The sequence below is a fragment of the Mirounga angustirostris genome, unplaced genomic scaffold (assembly GCF_029215605.1).
Source record: "Mirounga angustirostris isolate CCGP_5_RB_7025 unplaced genomic scaffold, mMirAng1.0.hap1 SCAF_4, whole genome shotgun sequence".
NCBI lineage: Eukaryota > Metazoa > Chordata > Mammalia > Carnivora > Phocidae > Mirounga > Mirounga angustirostris.
In genome coordinates, this window is record NW_026991712.1 from 155620658 (window position 1) to 155644935 (window position 24278).

Consider the following 24278-nt stretch of genomic DNA (forward strand, 5'->3'; position numbering starts at 1 on the left):
GAGACAGAATCTCATTTGTTAGGTCCGAAGTGTTCCTGATAGCCTAAGGAACACCAGATGCCCTGTTCCCCGTGCCTGTACCCACACCAAAGCGTCACTGACCACTAGCTCATGTCCTGCTGACCATAAGAGTCACCACTTACTGGGCGGCTACTGTGTATCAGACACCATGCTATAAATACAGTATTTCAATAAAACAAAAAGGTGAGTCAGCTCATTCCCATTTTGCAGACAAGGAAACTGAGGCTCAAAGAGTTTAAATTACCTGCCTCAAAGCAGCACATCCATTAAGAGCCCAAGCTGCAACTAAAGCCCAGTGTGTTGAACTCCACAGTACGTGGTCTTGGCTTACCACCGTGTTGTTCAGCAGGTGCTCTGTTGCAGTTTTGGGGTTTTTTTAAGCATTTAGTGTTCTACAAATTTATTTATTTAGTATTTACTGAGTACCTACTCTGGGAATTGTGGATATTTCAATAAGTATAAAGCACTATTTCTTCCATCTCTCTCATTGTGACTATTGCAATGATCTTCTTTTACTAACACCCTATTTGGACCCATTATTCACACAACAGCCATAGTCATCTTTTATTTTTATTTATTTTTTAAAGATTTTATTTATTTATTTGACAGAGAGAGACACAGCGAGAGAGGGAACACAAGCAGGGGGAGTGGGAGAGGGAGAAGCAGGTTTCCCGTGGAGCAGGGAGCCCGACGCGGGGCTCGATCCCAGGACCCTGAGATCATGACTTGAGCTGAAGGCAGACGCTTAACGACAGAGCCACCCAGGCACCCCCAGAGTCTCTTTTAAACGATAAATCGCAACATGGTATTTCTCCATTTAAAACACTCTGTGGCTTCCTGTTGCATAGATAATAAAATCCAAAGTCTCTATGATCTAAAAGATTCATGGAGATCAGGCTGCTCTTTCTTTCATTTACTGCTTTATTTCCCCAAGTTCACTCCATCCCAGCCCTCAGACTCTCTGTCCCTCACATGTACCAGGACCCAAACCCTTATGTGGTTGTCACTTGCTCACCGTTCATATTTCAGTTCAAACATCACCTCCAGGGGCAGACCAGGCATAGTGGACACGGCAGATTATTTTTTATGACAAATAAATAATCACGCCATAATCAATCATAACACTTATTTTCTTGATTGATTCTTCAGTTTTAACATAAGTAATTAACAATTTAAAAATAATGTTTGATTTTTAAAGATACTCTAGTCAACTATTTACTAGATGAACTAAAATATGCACATACCAAACGAAAATGTCACACCCTACTTCATAGTTTGTTTCACTGTTTCAAAGTTTAAACATAAATAAGAACTCCAAGAGGTCAAAAAGAATGGCCGACTGAAATAACTCAATTTTTGTTTCTTTAGCTTTACAATTAACGTGCTCTCATTGTTTATTTTGAATTTACCGTTTGCATGCAGAAATGTTCAATATCACAGGAGCTGTATTCCTAAGTGAGCTCAACTGCTTCTGTGCTTTAGGCACTTGCTTGCAAAGTGAACTGAGCCTGCAGGTGTCATGGGTCCGCAGTATAACTAAAAGTTCTCCCAATTCCTCCTTATAGAATACAATGTTTATTAAATCATAGAATTTAAAACATGCTAATTTAAAAGTTACACATATATTAGTAAAACTCAAGAGTAACAACAGCAATTTTATTAGAATTTAGACCAACAAAAGATATTTTCGGGGAGAAATATTTTAACTGATGTTGTTTAAAATTGCCAGCACATGATGACATTAAAAAGCAGACCAACTTTTAGCTGACTGTTGTTTTAACATTCCTCTACAGACGAACATAGCACTTTACTCCCCTCACCAATTGACAAGATACTGTGTCACAATAAAGAAGTTGTTAAGTGCTGTCATACAGGGAAACACAGGTATAGTGAGAACAGAAACAAGGGGAAAGGAGTAAGGGAAGAACAATGGACGTATAACATCCCAGAAGCCAAGGGAGTGGGAATTCCGAGAAGGATGAAGTCAGTGGTTAGTTGTATCCAATACTATAAAGGATCCCTCCTCTGAATTGGGTGCCAGGGCCAACTGGGAGTAAGGCCTAGAGATCTCCCTTTACTACGTGGAAGGGTAAAACCAAGTCTGCCTTCCTCTGGCTGGCATGTAAGTTAGTTCAAAGGGAAAATTCTTATCATTGGTCTTAACCATTTCTTAGTATCAGAGGCAGAAATATAGAAGAGCACATACCCTATTAAGCCAATGGCAGGTCTGCGTTCTCTAGACCCTAATCCTGCAAAGAACTCAGCCAATGGCCACCACTAGCCCTGACCAGTGCATGAGAAGGGAAGAGAGACCACTTAGAGGATGGTTTAGGGATAGTCTTCTGTTCTGTTCCTACTGGGTCATAGTGCCAAATCTCATATAAATGACCACAAACAGAACTGCTTAAGTGGAATACAACTTAGTCCTCACGTCTGCTCTCTGTTTACCCCATCTCGCTCACTTGAAGAAAGTAGCAAGCATTTGACCACCTTTAAGTCTCTTCATTTTTAAACTCCCTTCACTAGGTAGCTCCTGCACCAGTCTGTACTTTTTGGGTGGGGAAGCGGAAATAACCATCAGTTATTTTAACCTTTTTATAAACTAATTCAGAAAAGAAAATTAATTTTGTAAATAACAACAACAAAAAATCAGACACTTTCTTGCAGCAATTGTGACTATCCACCCCATTCCACTTGGCATTTGGAAGAAATGGAACCAATCAGTAATGAGTTCCAGAACTAGAGAAATCATCCAGCTTTATCAAATCACCTCTCTAAGATTCAATTCTTAAATGCTAGGTCATGGGCCTTTCCCATAATATAGTCTTCCAAATTGTCTTTTTTTTTTTTTTTTTTTTAAGTGGCTCCCAATGCAGGGCTTGAACTCACAACCCTGAGATCAAGACCTGAGCTGAGATGAAGAGCTGGACATTTAACTGGCTGAGCCATCCAGGCGCCCCCAAACTGTCTTTCTATAATAAACTTTTTAGAAATTTTTAAATTTACAGAAAAATTGCAAAGATAGTACAGACAGTTCCCATATTCCTCACACCCAGTTTCCCCTATTATTAACATCTTATTTTTAGTATGGTACATTTGTTATAACTAATGAGCCAATGTTGATACACTGTTACTAACTCAAGTTCATACTTCAGATTTCTTTAGTTTTTACCTAATGTCCTTTTTCTATACTAGCACCTCCAAACTATGTTTTAAATCATAAACTAGATTTTTAAATTATAAAAATAGTATGTATACATGTTACCCATTCAAATATTGCAGAAGAGCATAAAATAAAAAGTACTACTTCTACTTTCCTTCCCAGTCATACTCCCCAAATAAAACTACCGTTAACAACCTCCTTTGTCCCCTTCCAAAAGTTTTATATGCATATAAAGATATATATGTATATATCTTCTTTTCTATACAAAGGGGTCATATACTTCTCTGTACCTTGTTTTACATATAAGCACCTACGGCCCTAACTTACTTTTTTATTTTTATTTTTTAAAGATTATTTATTTATTTATTTGACAGAGAGAGATACAGCAAGAGAGGGAACACAAGCAGGGGGAGTGGGAGAGGGAGAAGCAGGCTTCCCGCAGAGCAGGGAGCCCGATGTGGGGCTCGATGCAGGGCTCGATCCCAGGACCCTGGGATCATGACCTGAGCTGAAGGCAGATGCTTAACGACTGAGCCACCCAGGTGCCCCTTAACTTACTTTTTAAAATCCACTACCTAGTATTCTATTATATAGATGTATCATAATTTACCAATTCCCTATCAATGTACATTTAGGTTGCTTCTAGTTTTTCAAATTACAAACAATATTATAAAGTACATATATCTTTATGTACTTGACTAAATATATGTAGGGTAGATTCCTACAGTTGAACTATCAAAGGATATTTGCATTTAAAATTTTCATAGATATTGCCAAATTGCCCTCCAAAGAGATTATAGCACTTTACAGTCCCACCAGCTATGTACAAGGCCCTGTGTCCCTACACCTTCATCAATAATGGGTATGTTATGAAACAAATTGTTCATAATTCCCTGAAATGTTTCAAATGTTCCATCATCCTCCCACCTCCATCTTCCAAGTATTCTTTCCTTCTTTTTAGCTTTCTGGTCACTTTTGGTTTTCTTCCTGCCCTCTCTGAGAAGATTGTCCTGTACTTTTTAAAAGATTCTTATTACTGAAGTATCTAGTTGACATACAATAGTTTCATTATGTACAGCAGAGTGATTTGACAATTCTCTACATGACACAAGGTTCACTATGATAAATGCAGTCATAATCTGTTACCATATAACCTTATTACAATATTACTATGTTTCCTATGTTTTACTTTTTACCTCCCTGACTTATTTATTTTCTAACTAGAAGTCTGTACCTCTTAGCCCCCCTTCACCTGTCTCACTGTACTTTTTTCTACACTTACACTCTTGATTTCCTTTCCTCACTTCTCCAGCAACCTTGTTTTTCCTGCTCACAAATTTCCCTTATAGTTTTCCTGCAGCTCCACATGATTCAACAAAAAACACTCTTCCCCACCCTGCTCTCCCAACCTGCTGGCCCTTCTGAACCAAGAGAGAATGTTAATAGGGAAACCTGAAGATCTTTAATCTGGGCCAAAATATCAGAAGGAATAAATTCATCTTGGTGTAACTCTAAAGAAAAAGAACACTGAGAAGAATTCTGCATTGTTTCCTTTGTTAGAGTTGAATCTGTTATTTCTTCTCCTACATTCCACACCTGGATTTCCTCTCTCTGAATCAATAGTTCATAATTTTTATTCATTGCTTCTTTTTTTGTTGTTGCTAGAATTGGAGAGGAGGCAAAAGGGTGGAAGGAAAAAAAGGAAAAATCCCAAAGTGGCTGATTGAAGAAGAAGAACAAATGGGCAGGAAGGGTAGAGGTAAGGAGGCAAAGCACAGCTCAAAAAAAAAAAAAAAAAAAAAAAAGCCAACTTCTTAAGTCCTCAAAGAAAAGTTCTTTGCTTTGGCTCCATCACCACCCCCTTCATTCCTGAGCTCTAAAAACAGGATCCTAGTGCAGGAATGGGTTTGAGGGTGGGGAACAGTGGAAGAGGGAGTGAAAGGATCCTACTCCTCAAACTGCAACCCCCCTCCTCATCCCCAACTTCTTATCCAGCAAAGCTCTATCCACCACCAAGAATCAGCTTAATAGAATAAACCACTTAGGGCTGAGGCTCAGAGAAAGTCAAAGACCCTACAATCTCCTTGCCTATTAAGCTTCTTAGAAGTTAGAATGCTGCTAAAGAAAGTGATATTATGGCCAAGCTACTTAGAAAGAACACAAGGATGCTAAGTTGGGAAGAGGGAGGCCAGTTTGGGGGTTTATGAACATCTTTCGTTAATGAAAGATGATGGGGTAGCGGGTGGATACTGGAGAGGGAGCAAAAGTAGCCAGTGTGAGAACGGGTGCTCTTGTAGTTCTTCAGGTTGAGACTGAGGAGATGGGTACTTACAGAATGTACAAATGGGATGAGAATCTGGATAAAGAAGTAATTGTTTTTTTAGGATAAAGGGGAAAACATAGCTTCACATAAGCTCCATGTAAGTAATCAGAGGGCAAGCAAAAGAAAGCAACCTGCAACAGTTCCTTCCTAGGTCAGATTTCCCAGTGATTTCAGGCATTCTGCCACTTCTTATCTTCTCCCCAGTATAGCTGGCAGAGTCCACAAGCTTGCTCTCCGAAAGGCTGGCAAGGAAGAGGCCAAGGACAAGACTAACCAAACCCTTTGTTCCCAAATAAAGTCCTGATGGCTCCCTGTCCTTCCCCAGGTAGGAGTTTAGCGTGGAATTCCGGTTATTTCCACCCTATGCCAGCTAGGGTAGTTAAAAGGGGGGGATCATCAGGTGAGCTGTAGTCTCCTTGCTCCAGCCCCCATTTTACTGGATCCAAGAAGGGAAAGACAACACTGTAGGTACCAGCTCCTTAAGGTCAATTGGGAATTTTTTTTCAGCTATAGAAAGAACCGTCAAACTGCACAAACCCATAAGAGATCAGGGCTCACCAGTCACTGCCCCAGTAATGTAATCAAGAATAGAAGCTGGGATTAACTAGAATTTAAATAAAAATTTGGAGGAAAAAAAAGAAAAAGAATAGAGGCTGGTGGGGGAAGAGCCTGGTTCAAGGGACTTCAAAACTGTGCCAGAGCCCTTGTGATAGTGACTATTAAATCTAACGTGTAGGGCGCCTGGGTGGTTCAGTTGGTTAAGCGACTGCCTTCGGCTCAGGTCATGATCCTGGAGTCCCGGGATCGAGTCCCGCATCTGGCTCCCTGCTCAGCAGGGGGTCTGCTTCTCCCTCTGCCCTGTTCCCTCTCATGCTCTCTGTCTCTCATTCTCTCTCTCTCAAATAAATAAATGAAATCTTTAAAAAAAAAAAAAAATCTAACGTGTATTAAAGGCCTACTTTGTGCCCGGAACTGTTCTTGGGACTTTATTTGCATCTTATATAACTCATTTAATCCTCCTAACAACCCCAGGAGACTGGTGTTAGTGCTAGTCCCACTCTACCCTGAGGAAACTGAGGCACAGAAAGGCTAGACGCATCTGTCCTGTCTCAGAGCTAGCTCTCCTTGAGCTGCTTGATCTGTGGCGTGCAGAGCACCCACAAACAGCAGGCTCTGCCCCACAAACAGCATGAGGAATTAGCAGATGCTAAACCATCTGCCCCCTCTCCTATCAAGGGGTATATGTGACAAACTGGTTTTTGTTTTGTTTTGTTTGAGATCATAACTAGTAAGTTCCAGACAACACATTAGGGACTGAGAACAGAGATAAGACACAGTCCCTGCCTCAAGGAACTCCCAGCGCAGGTAGGGCGACAGAGGCCTGTGAGTGGGCCAAAAGAGACCTCGCCTTAGGGCTGCCTCACTACAAAGGACTCCCACAATTTCTTCCAGTGGGCACACAGCCTGGCATACAGACATGAGGTGCCGAGAAGTGTCTGGGGCACCACGAACAGATACAAGTCTTATTCTTATTACCTCACGAATCTGACCCATACATTTCCCTCTCCTGGGGTTTTCCTCCTTCCCATTGGCTCTGCAGCCAGACTGCCTGCGTCTGAATCTCATCTCTGCTATCTCTTGCTTTTGTGACAGTGGGTATAGTCCTTAAATGCTCTGGGCCTCAGTTTCCTCACCTGTAAAATGGACATGATAACAATATCGATCTCAAAGGGATTTTATGAGGACTAAACACACAATTACTTGTAAAGCACTCAGAACAGTGTCTGACTCGTGGAAAAGCACTCGAAAGGTGTTAGCTCTTCTTATTAGAAGTAGTGCTATGTGCCTGTCTTTGCCCGCAGTCATTTTTCTTGCAATAAAAAGACTGAATTTAAATGCGTCTGGGTATGGTTAGTTTAAGGAGGATAGGAAGTCTCGGGGACTAAATAGGAGGAGAACAGTTCCCCTGGGAAGTTGGAGGAATAACCCTGGAACTTGTTAATTAAGATCTTGTTAATGAATCTGCTTGTTAATGGTCTATTAAATAATCACACAATGAAGTTTACCGCACAAGGAAAGCCTTTTTCAAATGCTTGCTCTTCCCAATCCTCCTGGCTCAGCTCCGACTTCTAAAGATCTCGCCTGCGGGGCAAGTCCCTCCAAATCCTTCCAAATCTGATGGCCCTCTTCATCTTGTCATACTCGCCTGGAGAGCATGGCTATTCTTGCAGCCTAGGCAAGGTCTCCAGGGCAGAAAGCCCTCTTCACCTCAATTCTGTCTATCATTCCTTAGGCCAAGGCATTCTGCCTCTAAGTCAAAATATTTCCCTCCCCAAAGTAGGAATAGAGTCACAGGCCCTGTGAACTGAAAAAGAAAGGCGCTCTGAACTGTGCTGAGAAGAAAGGCAGAGGGTGAATTCATTTCAGTGGGAATCCGGCAAAATAATATTTCGGCTCAGATGTCACAGAGCTGTACAGAAAGTGGCCTGGCAACCTACATCCACAAAGAGTCTACAAAACTTTTGTCCCAAACCACCTAGGAAAATAATGTTTCAGCCGGTGGCGGGGAACGTAGCCTCTCTTCTGGAGTCCGGCTGCAAGGCTGGAACTGCAGGTAGGAGGGCTCCCTCTAGGTTGAACACTCAGGTATTTCATAAACCGCTTTGCTCCCCCAAGACCATGCTGCTCCTTAGACAGATGCTCTTGGAAGGGGATGAATACATTGTATGGGGTATGCGTACGTGTGACTTGTGGTCTGTGGGCTTGTGTGCCATTTATACAGTAACTTTTGGATGACAAAACACATCTGTGTTATCTTTCCTGATTCAACAACCCTGTAAAGTAGGGCGAGGATTGTTTGCCACCTTTCATTTTATATATGAGGCGCTGGGGCTCAGAGAGAAGGGGACGGGCCCAAAGGTACACAGCTCGTAAATGAGAAGCTGGAGCTTCTGGCTCTGTGCTCTTGGCCTGTCGCTGAGCTGTTTCCAAAGCCTCTATTTCTAGTCATCACTTCCCACTTGTCAATGTGCCAGGGCGTGCCCAGCCCTGCGGTGGATCCTGTGTGGTCCTTCAGACTATGTCGGAGAGGGTAGAGCCAGCTGGCAACACTCAGCATAACTCGGTCGAGGAAACAGTGACCCTGCGTTCACTTACTCTCACAACAAATATTTATTGAGCCAGGTGCTACAGGAGGAGAAACACTGGGTAGAGTCACATAAGGGGCAAGTAGGCAAATAATTACAATACAATGTGATGAGTGTTTTAAAAGGGAAGAGTGTGTCGGGAAAAGGACACCACCCCCAAGTCCATGAGCAACACTGATGAGAGTATCCGCCAGTGTGCAGGTGCCTGAGCCATCTGAACCTCGAACCAAGCCCCCACTCGCAGTTCATTTAACCTTCTATCCACTGGTAGCTGTCCCCAGAAGGGTTAAAGCTTGAAGCAGAGAGCCAGTCTGCAGGTGTTGGTGACTAATTCAGCCTCTGAGAGATTCCTCTAACCCTCCAACCCTCCACTAACCCTTATTTCTTTACAAATGAGCATTTTAGCATAAGAAGAAAGCTTAAGGGCTGGGGAAGAGGAGAGAGGAGACTGGCAAAACCCCTCTCTAGCCCCAACTCGGCAGTATAACAGAAGTGAGCAGCCAAGCTGGCTGGAGCCCAGGAAGCAGCAAAGCGCTCATTGGCTCCCTCACATCTGGCTAAGCACCGTGAGCCCCTCCACTGGGCCACCTTAGAACTACAATATTGTACCAAGACAGGGGCGGTCTGAGCATGTACGATCAGCCGGTCAGCAATAAGGGAGGAAAAGGGAAACAACCCGAGGAGGAACAAAGGCCAAGGGGGCAACTAGAGGCAGCTGGGCAGATCCTACGCCTAACAGGAGACCGGAGAAGAAAGATACCGTCTTAAGTGGATCCAGTATCTTCACTCTTACCATTCCGGGCTTCTGGCTGGGATCCCAGCTTCTTCCTCTCTACTTGCCCATACTGGTTGCCCTTCCTCCAAAGCTGTACTCCTTGGTGAAAACTTCCCTCTGAGACTCTTACCTTTGGTGAGTGACACACACACTTTAAGGAGTCTAAGAATCACCTGCTTGCTAAATATACAGATTTCCAGGTCACATTCCATGTGATTCTGATTAGGAGGTCTGGAGTGGGCCCTGGGAATCTGCATTACAGGTACTATTTCCCCCACCCCACCCCCAAACCACCCTTTCCTCTATTACCACCACAAGTGGGAGGGAAGCTGGTGGTCCTTAGATCACAGTTTAAGAAACCCAGTCTTAGGAATGACTCCTCCTGAGATCCCAGAGAGCCCCTGTTGTCTGTTATTTTATATTATCTTTTTTTTTTTCATATATACATCCTAACCACTCACCTTAACCATAGGCCCTCAAGAAGAGGAAGTATCATCTACTTTTTTGACTCCTCTGCAAACAGCCCTAAGCACTGCGCTCTACAGGAAATGCTGTGGATGTTGAGTGATGACCACGATAAGAGGCCAGGGGAAGGAAAACCACAACCGGGATGGCAGAGCACCGAGGCCCTGGCTGGAGGGAGCTGTTTTTAGTATGCCTATGTGTGCCAGGCTGGAACAACGGTTTGCCTTGCCTTCTTTTTTTCCTTTCTCAATAGTCTTGGCACTAAACGCCTAACCTCCCTCATGAAAGTCACGCCTGAGCAAAGCACCTCCCATAGGAAATTTTGCCAAGAAATCCTGCCAAGAATCCTGGGTACTGTGTGGCTTAGTTTAACGGTCAGGGAGTACTTTAGATCTTGGGACCTATCAGATCTCTGTGCAGGCAAAGTATACAGCTGAGCATGAACTTGAGTAAAAAGACCAGGGCCCTTAATCTATCCCCCCAAACATCATCAGGGTAATGGTCTTCCATATTCAACAAATATTTCCTGAGTACTTTGTACCAAGCATGGTTCTGGGTGCTCATGGGTCTAAAGATATCATATGTCATTAGAAAGTATTTTATAGTGGCTTATCTTTAGAGAGTTACTTTTGTTTTGTTTTTGTTTTTGTTTTGCACAGCGAAGGAAACCAACAAAATGGGAACCTACTGAATGGGACTTCTCCCATATGCAAGTGATATATCTGATAAGGGGTTAATATGCAAAATATATAAAGAATTTATACAACTCAATACAAAAACCACAAATAATCCAATTAAAAATGGGCAGAGGACCTGAACAGACATTTTTCCAAAGAGGACATACAGAGGGCCAACAGACACATGATAAGACGCTCAACACCACTCATCATCAGGGAAATGCAAATCAAAACCACAGTGAGATATTACCTTACACCTGTCAAATGGCTAGAATCAAAAACACAAAAAATAACAAGTATTGGCGAGGATGTGGAGGAAAAGTGCACTGTTGGAGGGAATATGACTTGGTGCAGCCACTGTGGAAAACAGGATGGAGCAGTCTCAAAAAATTAAAACTAGAATTACCATATGATCCAGGAATTCCTCTAGTGGGTATTCACCCAAAGAAAATGAAAACACGAATTCAAGAAGACATATGCACCCCTATGTTTATTGCAGCATTATTTACAAGAGCCAAGATATGGAAGCAACCCCATTCAAGTAGATGAATGGACAAAGAAGATGTGGTTATATATATATATATATATATACAATGGAATATAACTCAGTCATAATAAAGAATGAGATCTTGCCATTTGCAACATGGAGGGACCTAGAGGGTATAATGTTAAGTCAGTGAGAGAAAGACAGATACTCTACAATTTCACTCGTATGTGGAGTTTAAGAAACAAAACAAACAAAGAAAAAAAGAGACCAAAAAACAGACTCTTAAATACAGAGAATAAACTGGTGGTTACCAGAGGGGAGGTGAGTGGGGGATGGGCGAAATAGGTGAAGGGGATAAAGAGGACACTTATTTTGATGAGCACTGAGTAACGTACAGAATTGTTGGATCATTATATTATATGCCTTAAACTAATGTTTCTACTACTGTATGTTAGTTATCTCCTATATCTACTATTGTATGTTGGTTATACTTCAACAAAACAAACAGACAAAACAAAAGAAAGTTACTTTTAAAACAAGACCCTACATGATGCTGGGCTTCAGAAGCATATAAGCACCAAACGAATGTTCTCACAAACACCTGGCTATAGGATGAAGTACTATAGAGATCCAGGGTCATGTCTCAGGTCCTGGCAGACAGAAATTCTATTTTTACTCTATCATGAGCAATCCTTGGCAGCTCTGTGGAGTTCTTTCTTCCACTCTCAGATGCTATACTTTGTCCAGTAAGGCAAACTGCCACACCTAGCCCCTTTGAATACAGTAATTCCTTCTTGATTTCCAGATACCAGCTTAAAGGTCACTAGCTCCAGAAAGTTATCCACACTCATTGACAAGATTAGGTGCTCCAGCTTCTAATCCCATGGCATTTTATACTTCCCCTATTGTAACACTTTTCACAACATCCTGCAATTGCTCGCTAAACTTTAAGCTCTAGTAAGGCAGGGACTATATATAATCTGCCTTGCTCATCATTGTATCCCCAGCACTTAGCATAGTGCCTGGAACAATGCAGGTACTTAGTAAATACTTACTGAATAATTAAATGAATTAATGAATGCATGATACTAGCAAGATGGCAAGTGAATCATGCCTCATGTACTCTGCCAGTTTTATCCATAATACACCAATAAACACCTAAAATAAGCAGCAGTGTTCCTTCTCGGTGCCAGTACCATAAGGAGGCAGAACTGAGGCTCATAGGATCACCCCAATACAGACTCCAGGAGGCACTGCCCATGACCAAAGATGGAAATAATGCTCCAGAGTCAATATAATGTCACCAAGAGCCTGAGAGGCAAATCAGCCGTAAGCCACAATGCCAGCCCTCTCACAGACTTGATGGTAAGATCTCTCAAGTCGTTCAACTTCTCCTAGACCCAGCTTTCTCGTGAAGAGGGTATTAGGCCCTTCAGCAGCAGGTACTCTCTTTGAATAAAGAACAAATGATAGTAAGTAGCTCCTCACACCACGATGGGAAGCTGTAAGAAGAGGGCAGCGTTGGCAATGAGGCATCTCTGCAGTTAGGAAAGGGTTAAGCCCAAATGTCTGTCTGGGATCTCTTACCAGTAAATCAGCCTTGACTGCTGCTCAGGCTGAATGAAGCCCCACCAGGTTGGCCTGTCAGGAAGGAAGCCCATGCGTCCAGACTTTTGTTGTTCTAAGGATTTTTTTTTTTTTTTTTTTTTTAATTTTACTGCTCAGGAAGGAAGCCAAAGCCTAGGCCCTAACTGCAGTCCTGCTGATTCCTTACCCTAGCACGCGCTACTGCCTTCACCTCTCCATCCACCTCTTGGGTCCAACTCTTCTCTTTCCTGGAATTCCTTCCTTCCATTGACTTTGGCATTTGGGCCTAAATCTCAGACTTTCCCCCTTCTTTAGCAACTCAAAATTAAAAATGGTGAGCATTTCCCTTCCTACCTCCTGTACACCTTTGTGTCCCTATGTGGAAAGGACTGGGGATAGGGAGAGAGGAGAAGTGGGTGCTCTTTACCACCAACACTGACCTTAACCCCTTCTCTGCAACAGAGCCATGAAGGAACTGATAAGGATTGAGGAGTCGGCCTCAATTGGCCGCCAATGGCTATTTCTGCTACATACATATGTGAACAGGAGACTTTTCAAATCCGAGCCACTATATTTAAATAATAGACTCAAATCCAAGGTCCTCAGGCAGAAGGTCAGTCTTGCCCACTCCCATCCCCCTACTTCCCACCTCTCCCACTGATGTGCAGAATCATTCTCTGATATTTCCAAGCCCCATGGGACTTTTTTTCTACAAAGAAGAAAACACTGAGTTTATTTGTGCACTCAGGGTAATGGACAGCCCTCTTTTACTCCTAGGAAAATGCACACAGACACCATGGAAGAGGCCTATCCCCGCCCAATCCTGCCCTCCGCTTCCCTTGCTAATCCCTCCCCAGCAGCTCCCCCAGCTCAGTCCTGCTGCTGTATTTCTCTCCTGACCTACAAGGCCCCTTCAAGCCCCATCCTAAGCCTCCCCCAAGCAGAGACAATCCATCATGCTGTGGGACTGTGACACACACAGATGGGGGAAGGTTCACAGATTTCTCTCACACAGGCAAGAGGGTAAAAGTGCCTGTGTAACTTAAAATCTAGGGACATACTAGAAACTCTGGGACTTTGAATTCTAATACCAAATACCATTGCAGAAAATCTGATTACATATAGCTCAAATCTCTACCACAAACAATTCTAATGGTCCATTTATTTCAAGTGATATCTGATAATACAAAGTTCCAGAATAAGAAAATATAATGAGATCTGGATTCTCTGACCTGGGCCACTGCCTAGATACCTAACTAACCCTGGTCAGGTCCCTTCCTGACTCAGACTCGGTTTCTTTAATTCTAATATTGCCTTGCTTCTAAATAAAACGGAGGGAGAAAGAGGTCAGAGGGCCACCAGGGCTAATCCTGGTGGATGGGTAATAATGAAGGGAGGTGAAGCAGCTGGCTATCACAGAAAAGGGCTCTGAGACTTTATCTCTCCCTTTTTCCACGTTGCCATAAGGCATGAGTGTGTGAAAGGATCCTACATACATGCTAGTTGTTAATGACCCTGTGTTTGGCTACATCAATGCTTCTAACAATGAAGATTATACCACCAGATTATCCTTGAAATAAGTCATTACGTATTGAATGCTTAGTATGTATGAGGAACTGTTCTGAGCATTATCTGTGTACTTAATCTCATTCAGTCCTTCACAACAGCCCTTTAAGGTTGTATAATGCCCATTTTACAGGTGAGAATACCGAGACCCAGAGAGGTCAAGTAATTTGCCTAGGGTCACAGAGTAAGTAAGCTAAAGGGTCAGGATTTTACTCCAGAGGCTGAACTCTTAACTACTACGTTATATTGTCTTCCCACCTTTGATCTGAAACATCTTCAAGTTGAGGCTCAAAGGCGTAAATGCAACATTTATTCCTCTCACAGGCATTTATTCTGCTAGGCCACAATGACTTGGTATAAATCACACCAACCCAAAACGCAAGGCCAAATGAGAGCACTATAGGATTAGCTGGCACCTAAATGGGAATCATATACCTGAAAATAAAGCAAAGGTCTCTCCAGGGCTAGCCCTTGCCCCCTCCCTACAGCTTTCTCACAGATGGATGCAAAGCCATAAGTCTCAGCCTGCAAATGAATTTCAGTGGAAAAAGACAACCCTCATCTGGTGAGTCACACTCAGGCTTACTGGGCTTGATTTCTCATGAGACTGTACCAAAAGGTTCGTTCTTCACACATATAGCTCTAGACTTTCCTAAAGCTCCATGCCTGCTGAACAGAATGTACTGGATGCAGCACCATGTCTTCCCCCAAAAACACAACTTTCATTTCCTCTAGGTCATCTTCAATCAGAACACATTCCACAGAGAAAATTGACGGTCAAATGTCTGAATTGCCAGATGGTTATATGTGTCTACAAAACCCCCACATCACTTGTCTGATTCCAGCTTCAACCAAGACCTGGGTAGGAACTTGTTTTTTTTAAAATACACATCAAAAGCAGGTCAGCATTTGTGGACTCCATGATAGGGAATGTAATGCTGTGAGAAAACATTTGGGAAGGGGATAGCCTCTGATCTTAGGTTTCTAGAGTGTTAGGTGAGAAAAGCAAATTTTAAATTATTTTTTAAGCTAGGAAAGATTCTTTTGGTACCCCCAAATAATCAAGACAATAAGTCTATATTTGAGAAAGGCAATTTCACATATCTCTTGAAAAACTCCCTCCCTACTTTTGTCATTATTAAATCTCAAGGCATAAATAAATTCTTTTCTTTCCTCCGATCTCTACACCTTTGGGATAGCATAGTCTAATAGATATTATCCAGCGCAATGCTGAAGAGTGGCAAACTGCTGAAAACTTGGAGGAAAAATTAGATTATAATCACCACCATTAATTTATTTAATACTCAACTAATACTTACTGAACCCTTCGATGTGATTGGCACCAATGCCCCGGAAATTTTTTTTAGCACTAAAACTAAACTGTGGTTAAGATTATAGAAAAACCTAATCCATTGGGTAAAAATGGAAGGGAATGAATTCCTCCTTTTTACTTAGCATCTACCAGGTTTGCTGATTCATACCACAGCCTATCTTTTCTCCAGCCCTAAACCCATAGTCCCAAATCAGGATCTTTTCCTGGAAAGGGCCTAAGAGAGAAACTAAGTAGGTGAAAGTTCTTTTGCAGAAAATTCTCCTCCTTGCCCAAAGAAAGAGATATTTACAAATTCCCACCCACAGCACACACTTGTAGGTTCTGTTCAGCCACAAACGCCACAATTTAAATGGTATTTTTTTTTAAAACGTGAAGGCATTTTAGCTGCTCTACAGCAATAAGTTATCCTCAAGTCTGCAGTTCATCTGTTTTTGGGGAGAAATGGCACTGGGAAATGCTGTTAAACTGCTGGAAGAGAATATTCAAATCCAAAGATTACTGTAATTTTGGTGTTACAATTGTGTGGATTTTACACTTAAAATGTATCATCACTCCAAATCCCAAGTATTTATAAAGAGTACATTCCAACATGTATGCTGATATTTATTGACCAGATGGATGTGGTTAATAAGACTTAAAAATATGAAAAACCATTATGAAAATATAACTATACTAAAAGTATTGTCACTCCAAATGCCGAGTATTTACAAAGAATACATTTCAGTGTGTGCTAATATTTATTAACCAGATGGATGTAGTTAACAAGGGTTAAAAATAAGAAAAACTAATATAAAAATATAATTCTATTTTTTCAGTTTCCTCTTCTGCCTAATGAGGAAAGGGGATGGGGAGGGAGAGCAACTTTTGTTATTAGGATACAATGTGTGTTTTTTGTTTTCAAACAAAAAAGGGCCACCAAATCACCAACCTGGGGCCGCTGACCGGAAGGCAGCCCCGGAAAACTTCCCGTGGGAAGAGTTCCAGAAATTGCCCGGACTTCAACAAGCCCCGCTGTGCTGGCTGAGAGCCTCAGAGCGTCAGAGGCGACCGAGACTCGCCTCGCCCGAATACCAGCCGTCCTGCGGATTCACGAACCCCAGGGCTTGGGAAACATCTCCCGCAACGTTTTACAAATGTGAAAAGCAAGACGGGGAAAACATTTCGACTCTACAGGAGAAACCTCAAAGTCGTCGAGTGCCGGGGGAAATGCTAGCTCCAGAAGCGCGTGGACACATGTCCGTCCTCCTCGACGCGCCCCCGCGCCCCCCCCACGCCCCCTCCCACTCCCGCCCCCCACGCCCCCTCCCCGCGCGCTGGCCGCCCCACGCCCGCGCGGGGTCCCCTCGCCTCCTCACACCGCCACCCGCCCACCCGCACTTCCCGCCCTATCCCCCATCACCCCGACCCCCCGTGGGCGTGCCCCCCTCCCGGGTCACACTCGCTCCCTGTCCCCTCACCCCGTCCCCACACTCCCTCTGCGGCTCAGACGACAGGACAGGAAACCGACCGAGGACTCGGTTCCTAGTGCGACCTGGGGGCGCGGGGAGGGGGGGGCGGGGGCCCAGGCCGGCCCGCGGGTCCCGGGCGCCGGCGGCGGCGCGAGGCTCGCCCGGCCCTGGGGCAGCGCCCGGAGTTCTCCCGCAGCCTCCGAGTCCGGCCGAGCGACGGCGAGGTCACCAACATTTCTGAAACCACTTGAAAGCCATCTCGGTGGCGGAGGCTGGGGGTCCTTTCCAAGTGAGCCAACGGTGCCCGCTCTGTGGTCCCTCCTCCCCCTGGCCGGGCCTCGCGCCTCTCCGCGCCCCTCCCCCAAACGATCAATTACCAGCCACCCTTCTGCCGGGAGCGGCGAGGGGCTGGCTGGCGGCCGCGAGGAAGCGGCAGCCCGGATCACTTCTGCATGACAATTGATGGGAGGGAGCGCGCGAGGCGAGGAGGGAGGACGGCTGCGGTGTCCGTTTTCTCACCATGGTGATTAGGCATTCCGGCCGCGCGAGGAGGCAGCCGCCGACCAGAACGGCGCGGCGTGGAGCGAGGACAGGGGAAGACAGCGAGAGCGGGAGCGGGAGCGAGCCCAGCCGCCGGGCGGGCGGCGGGCGAGCGGCGCGATGAGCCAAGCCAAGCCAGGCCAGATGGCTCTGCAGCCATCAGGGACTGCTCCCGTCCAGCCCGGCCCCACTTTAGCTGTGCAAACATTTCTTTATCCCAACAAGACAATTAAACCCAGCAGCATGAAAAGGAGTCTCCATGACTGTGCTGGGAGTGAACAACCAGAAACAACCACACATCACAGGAGTTCTTGCCCTCCATCCCCAGAGGGAGGAGAAAAGGGGCTCCGGGAGAAATTGGGGAGCAGCTGAGCGACAACTGGGCTAGCTCTGGGCAGTCAGTACGGAGGGAACCATCTGACCCATCTCCTCTGGTGATCTGCTGGCCCTTTCACGGTGGTCATCTGCTCCAGCTACAATCCAGAAGTTGAGCCTGGTGACCTGACAACTGTCCCAAACATTTTCCCCAGCAAGAGCAATTCTCCTAAAAGCCCAGGTCAGGGTCTCTGGCCACTCCAGTCCCAGAGTCCTTGGGAAGTATCCCCCTTAATACCACCCCCATGATGTAGCTGGGACTCCTCATTCCAGGCTGCCCTTGGGCCTATGTGGGCTCAGCTGATCTGATTGTTAGGACACAGGGTCTTCGATGATACATGCCTTTATAAAGACACATTCTCCCCCTGAGTACAAAATACCATCTCCTACTCAGGGCTTTTGGGGCTCAAGAATGACTTTTCAAATACATCAAAGATGAGAGCAAAGCAGAACATCCAGGAACTGCTGTGAGCCACCCCGTTTCCTGCCTACCTGTGAATCTGCCTGACACAGGCAAGGGCCAAGGGAACAGAGCCACTCTAGGGTCAATGCCCAGTGCTCATCCCTGAGATGAATCAGAAGGCAGGGCCAGTCATTGCTCCAACTGGGACAGTTCTTGTTCCTTTCAGCCCTTTGGTGAACATGCATATAGCCAACTCCAATTTGGGCTGACTGAGTGGAATGACTGGCAGGCTGCCCCCCCCCCCAAAAAAAACCCAAAACAAAACAAAACAAAAAAACCCAAAACCAAAAACCTGTATGACCCAGGCAGGAATCTGGGCCCAGGGATGGCCAACAGAGTACAAGGAAATACACATGATAAGAGCCAGGGTGCTAAGGGGGTAATAAATGTATAGATTCTAGCACAAGGCAGCAGACAATACTTATCTTCCCTTTTGTTGTAAAGTTTCCTTAATGAGGAAATGTTTATTTTAAAAGCCCTGGGAAACATATCTGTAGACACTTCATATGTAAGACACACGTGGACTATTCGTAATTGGTCCATAAATTTTAGCATCATTTCCCTGGACAAGAAGCCTTGGAGACTGGTTCAGGGAGTGACAATAAACAGGAGTTACCTCAGTTCCCTTCCTGGGGAATTACGCATCCTCCATGAACGGCTTCTCACAAAACACTTCTCCTTTTCTCCAGGGCAAATAAGTCAGTCCTGTCGAGTAAAGGCTTCTTTTTTTCCATAGAACCCAACACCTACCTCACGGATCACCTGTGATGCCAGGTAGGTGAACAGGCAAGAACTGGAAATCATCTACTAGGAGAGACAATACTTTACCCAAATAGCTACATTTTGGTCTACAAAAATGCATATTTAATTACAAAAGAAATCCTGCCTATCAGCACCCAGATTTAAGGAAAGAACACATGTGCATTACACCATGTCTGCAGGCCCCTCTTTCAAATGCTCTCACATGTGGACATATCTGCATATGGATGCAGTGTGCGAGCAGGGGGTGGCTGCGACAGTAAAAATTGTCAGTGTTTCCATTGTAAAACTGATTTTTCATTGACCTCTCAGTCATAAAACTTCTACTCTAAGGAAAGGACACACACACACCCCCCCATACTCAGCCCCCCACCCCCGAAAAAAAAACCCTTAAAGCTAAGTGCCTATTTAGGAGTTTTACTGTTGAATTTAATTAAACCATTTTTTTTTTTTTACATTTTACGAGAAAAATTTATTTATATGAAGAGAACTGAAAAATAAGTCAACCACATCAGAAATTAACTCTAAATTTTAAGAATAAAAAACTAGAATATACATAGTTAATTTTGGCAATCTGACCAAAAGCCACTGCATCCTATTCCTTTGCTCTTTTGAACACTTTCTATCCTCTCTCTTCTCCCCACCCCCCTCACTGCCCCATCTGCCCCTTAAGCTCTCCCTTTGGAAGCAGTCTTGTACACTGTCACTCGATTATCTGAGAAATATTACTTATTTCAAAACGGTTCTGTAGGGAGGACCTGAAAGGCATCTAGTGGGAATAATCAGGCCTTCTAACGGCCCTTAAATATGTATTTACATAAAACAGACCATAAATATTCCGACACACGTCGGCATATGACAGGAGCCAAGAAAGCTGCTGCAGACTTTGTCACAGTGCCTCTTCAACCCTTCCCCACAGAAAAATGTTTCTCCCGCCTTCCAAAAACTCAAACTCAAAAGCACAAATGCTACCCAGTACAGCCCTGGGAAGGCTGCTCTGCCACCTAAGGAAAGAAAAGGAGGAAGGAGCCCAGATCCAGGGCTATCACAGCCTAAGAGACTCCTCTTCACTTTGCACCTTTGTTTCTTGTTAAAGATTAGTCACAAATGCTACTCTAGATAATAATGTGGTTGTGCAAAACATCCTACACTCATAGACACGCCTATAGGTTTTATGTTTGGGCAAGAGAAAAAAGAGAAGACAAAGTACTCTCTAAAGAAAGAATATTTTAAGCAAATAAAAGGGTTCCAATTTCTATAACACTACAGTTTGAAATAAAGAAGTTTCCCCACTCTTCTGATCAGAATCTCATTAATTTCAAGGTCAGAACTCCATTTCACTTTGGGAGATAGACTCATTTAATTTTTCTCCACCCAGGCGTATTCCTGCGTGAGGGATCCATCTCTATGGGGGATGGCACCACCACACAATGCAAACCAAGCAAACAGAAGAGTTATGGCTTTGACACTCGGAGGGGGAATGGATAGACACATCTATGAGTTCTGACTTGACTAACAAGCTTCTTCCTGCTCTGGGGGTCTGACACAGGTTTGGGCTAAAAAGAGAGAAAAATGGAGACCAGCCGGATCTGTTGAGTGAGAAGAAAGGAATCTTGATCTCCAGATGTTACTTTGCAGCACCGTTAGGTTTGAGAGGTTTGCATCTTCAACTTGTATTTGGAGCAAAAAGGGGCAGAATCCGTCGCACTCTCACCCAGGCCAGCTTTAGCCAGAGGTCAGATTACAGCTTGCCTCCATCACCTGCACGCTGACAAATGAAAACTGCACTAAAATGAAACACAACAGATCCAACACAACGCCAGTGTCTTCAGCAGGTATACCGGGAAAGCAAGATGGTAATGCACACGTCAGCTGTCCAGAAGGGGAGACAGAGGAAGAAGAGCCCAAGCAAAGTGAGAGAACACACGGGCACTCGTGCTGGCAGCTTGTCCCTGAAGTGGGGAGGTCTCGGGCTTACAGACGCTGACATAAAAGACACACTTGCTACATATTTCAAAACCAAAGAGCGATGGATTTACAAGGCAGGTTGATTTTATGATGACTTTTATTGAAAAGGTACGCTGGGTTTAGGCAGATGCCTTTTAGCGCAGGAAAGTTAACACAGTGCCTAATTCAAGGAGACAGCCTGAGGAAGCAGTGCCGACGGGAGAGAGCGGCAATGTCTCTATTACTCTCCTCGGCATCATAAAGAGAAGAGAAAAAAAAATGGTATTCGTGTTGGTGGTTATAGAGAGGACAGGAGCACAAAAAAATAGAGAAGAGGGGAAAGCAAACCTCAGATGTAGTTTTCTTAAGAAAATAAAATGAAGCAAATCTTAGAACAAAGGGTTGGGTGGAAAAACACCCTCAGTTCATAAATTCTCACCAGGCTTGAAGAAAACTGCTCTGCCTACCCATAGCCCAAAAGCGTCAGAACACAATTATTTTCTGATTCTATTAGAGGAGAAGACTGCAGGGTTCAGCACTCCTGGTCTACAAGTTCCAAATAAAGGTTTAGTTCCAACTATTAGCGAGGGTCACCAAAGCTCAACGAGGCACTGGGAGAACATGAGAAAACTGTTCCATAAGCAGAAATTAATAATTGTTGTGAACATCAAATATGGAGCAGTCACACAGGTCAACCGTGTCTAGTCCTAAAAGTGAGCCCCAGGATAAGCATCCAGCAAACCTGTTAAATCCCAAGAGAAGCCGGCTTTCTAGCCTTGCGATCGCAAGGAAAACACAGCTGTTTGAAATGCTTTATGGTGATTGACGACACCTTTGTCCTTCTCTGAAAAATAGCCTCATGTGGACAAGGGCTGAGAGTTGGGAAAATAAAATCACGTGGAGTCCACTGGATGTGATACAATGGAAAAGCTAAAAAAAAAAATGCTCAGAGAAATATAATGAGGATAGCAAAGAGAGGAGGGATGGATGAGTTTCTTCAGGCCCCCCAAATTTCCTAGGAACCTACACTTTCTAATAAAATGACATTCACTCCAGTATATATATAGCACCCCTCTTCACTCCAGAATCCCAGAGAATAAGCCAATCGTGCCCCAGGGAGAGGCAGCGTGGAGCCAACTTGCTTCTGGATACCTTCAGAAAAACATGTCCTCCCGGAACTGTCAATGCTCATCGACAAGAGACAAGTAAATGTTAGCACTCCGCAGCCATTGAGCGGGAAGTACCTGGCCCTCCCCATTTCTAGGAGCATGAAAACTGCCAGCGACCTGTTGAACACTACTGTGAGGCAGGGTTTGCCGGGGGTAGGGAAGGCTCACACCAAAGTACTTACATCTGTCATTCCGATCCTCTGGGCTAGAAGAGGCTTCCCGATCCGAAATGAGGCCAGAGACAGCAAAAATCTTCTTCCCAGTATCGTCAACCTTAAGTGAACCGGGGGAGCTAGATGGCAGCTGTGTCCCAAAGTCATATTCCTTGCCATCTGCATCTGAGAAGCGCAAGTGGGGAGACTCTGTGTCATGGCAGTTCTTAAGTCGCTTGGCCGGCGTGAAGGCTGACTGATAACTCTCCCGGTCCTCCGTGGAAGCGAAGGGACGGAAAGCCCCCACTCCGCTATGATTTAGCATACTGATTGGGGTGCAATCTAGATTTGGGGGAGCAAACTGAGGGTGGAGGTGTAGTAAAGAAGGGGGAAAATCACGATTGGCAAAAGTGCCTGGCACCCCACCTTGCCGATGGTACATAGAGGCAAAGGTGTAGGAACCGTTGGTGAAGGGAATATGCACGTCCTTGTCTACTGAGACAGGTACACCAAAGGGTCGTGGCTGCTGACACGGGATGGAAGCATCGCGGCTGGCCTCAGCCGTGGACGCCAGGACCATCAGTGCTGGGGATGCCAGCGGGTTGGGGAGGTAGGATGAGTTCTCCATCTTGAAGGCTGCCCGGTGTAAGTCCATCGGAGTCTCTTTCTTAGGCTCGTGTCACACAAGAAGCAGTCTTCCCTGGGAGGGAGGCCGAGCAGCACCTTGGATCAGGGCAGGGGATATTACTGGGGAATCATCGCCTTCTAAGACCTGCGGAAACAGCAAAGAGAAAAAAAGAGGGGGGAGGAAGGTCAAGGGGGGAGGAAAAAAAGGGAAACCCCAAGTGATCGAAACACCATCCTTCTGGCTTACAGATGCTCGGGCAAGAGACACCACAGGCTTTAGGAGCCAGTGGGCAGCAGCATCAGACCATTTTCATTCAGGAAAATCAATAGACAACTTACTGTGATGTACGCGTAGCTGACTTTGGTCCCTACACGTTCCGGGTGAAATGCGCCTGAGCCCAGCAAAGGAAAAAAAATCATAAAACCTCCAAATACAATATTCCCTGAGCAAATGAGCTTTGGAAGGCCAAGTCACCCAGTAGATTAGGTGGGGTCTATATTTTAAAGGGTTTCCACCTGCACACACCTCTCATGGCAGCCCTGATGTTCAAACAGAGGCAAGGTTCTACCTATATGACCCCCCACAAACACATTCTCTCTTCATCTCCCCTGACAACGCCCTGGTGCTGAAAAATTCCTAAATCAAGCACATCTAGACCATCTGTACATGCTAGTTGGTATGAATTGTACGTGTGGATAAATCACACACATTGGCACATACATCAACACACATCTTCATGTATCATCTAAGGCTATTTCCAGAAAAAAGTGCTATGTGAAGAGACAACAGCAATATTATTTTTGATGCACGCCCCTCTCTAATCATACAGGTTTCCTCTTTTCTGAGAAGGAACAAAACCTTCATCAGTAAAATGCCTGGCATCTCCGACAATATTTAACACCATAACGGGTGCCTTTGGCATATGTTCTCTAGAAGCGGCTGTCTTCCAGGGGCAGCAAAGAACGGATCGGTAATTTTAGTTACTAATGCACTCGCTCTTAAGTAGATTTGTAAACAGCCTTGAATTTGCCATTAACATTTGGAGCAAAATGTTAACAAAATTTCTGACTTATTTTGCTCTGCTTATTGGGCCCAGTCAGAGTTGATGTCTGATAAAGGCCCCTGGAACAAATTGGAGTTGGGAGAGACTTCCTTCAATTTCCCTTTTAAATTTAGGTTGTACATTTCCATAGCCGCTGATTCCATTTCAAAATTTATTCTGAGTCGGGGGTTGGGGGAGTGGGAGAAGGGCTA

At 44.5% G+C, this 24278-nt stretch overlaps 1 protein-coding gene across 2 annotated transcripts in view; it reads right to left on the bottom strand.

Moving 5' to 3' along the window:
- The window catches only part of RNF220 (ring finger protein 220), a 224927-nt gene that overhangs the window by 195094 nt on the left and 5555 nt on the right, over nt 1–24278 (bottom strand). For both annotated transcript variants that reach the window (XM_045897854.3, XM_045897855.3), the window contains exon 2: nt 22427–23168. In XM_045897854.3, coding sequence (XP_045753810.1) covers nt 22427–23051 — 625 coding nt within the window. In that variant the 5' untranslated portion in view covers nt 23052–23168. The remainder of the gene's footprint in view (nt 1–22426; nt 23169–24278) is intronic.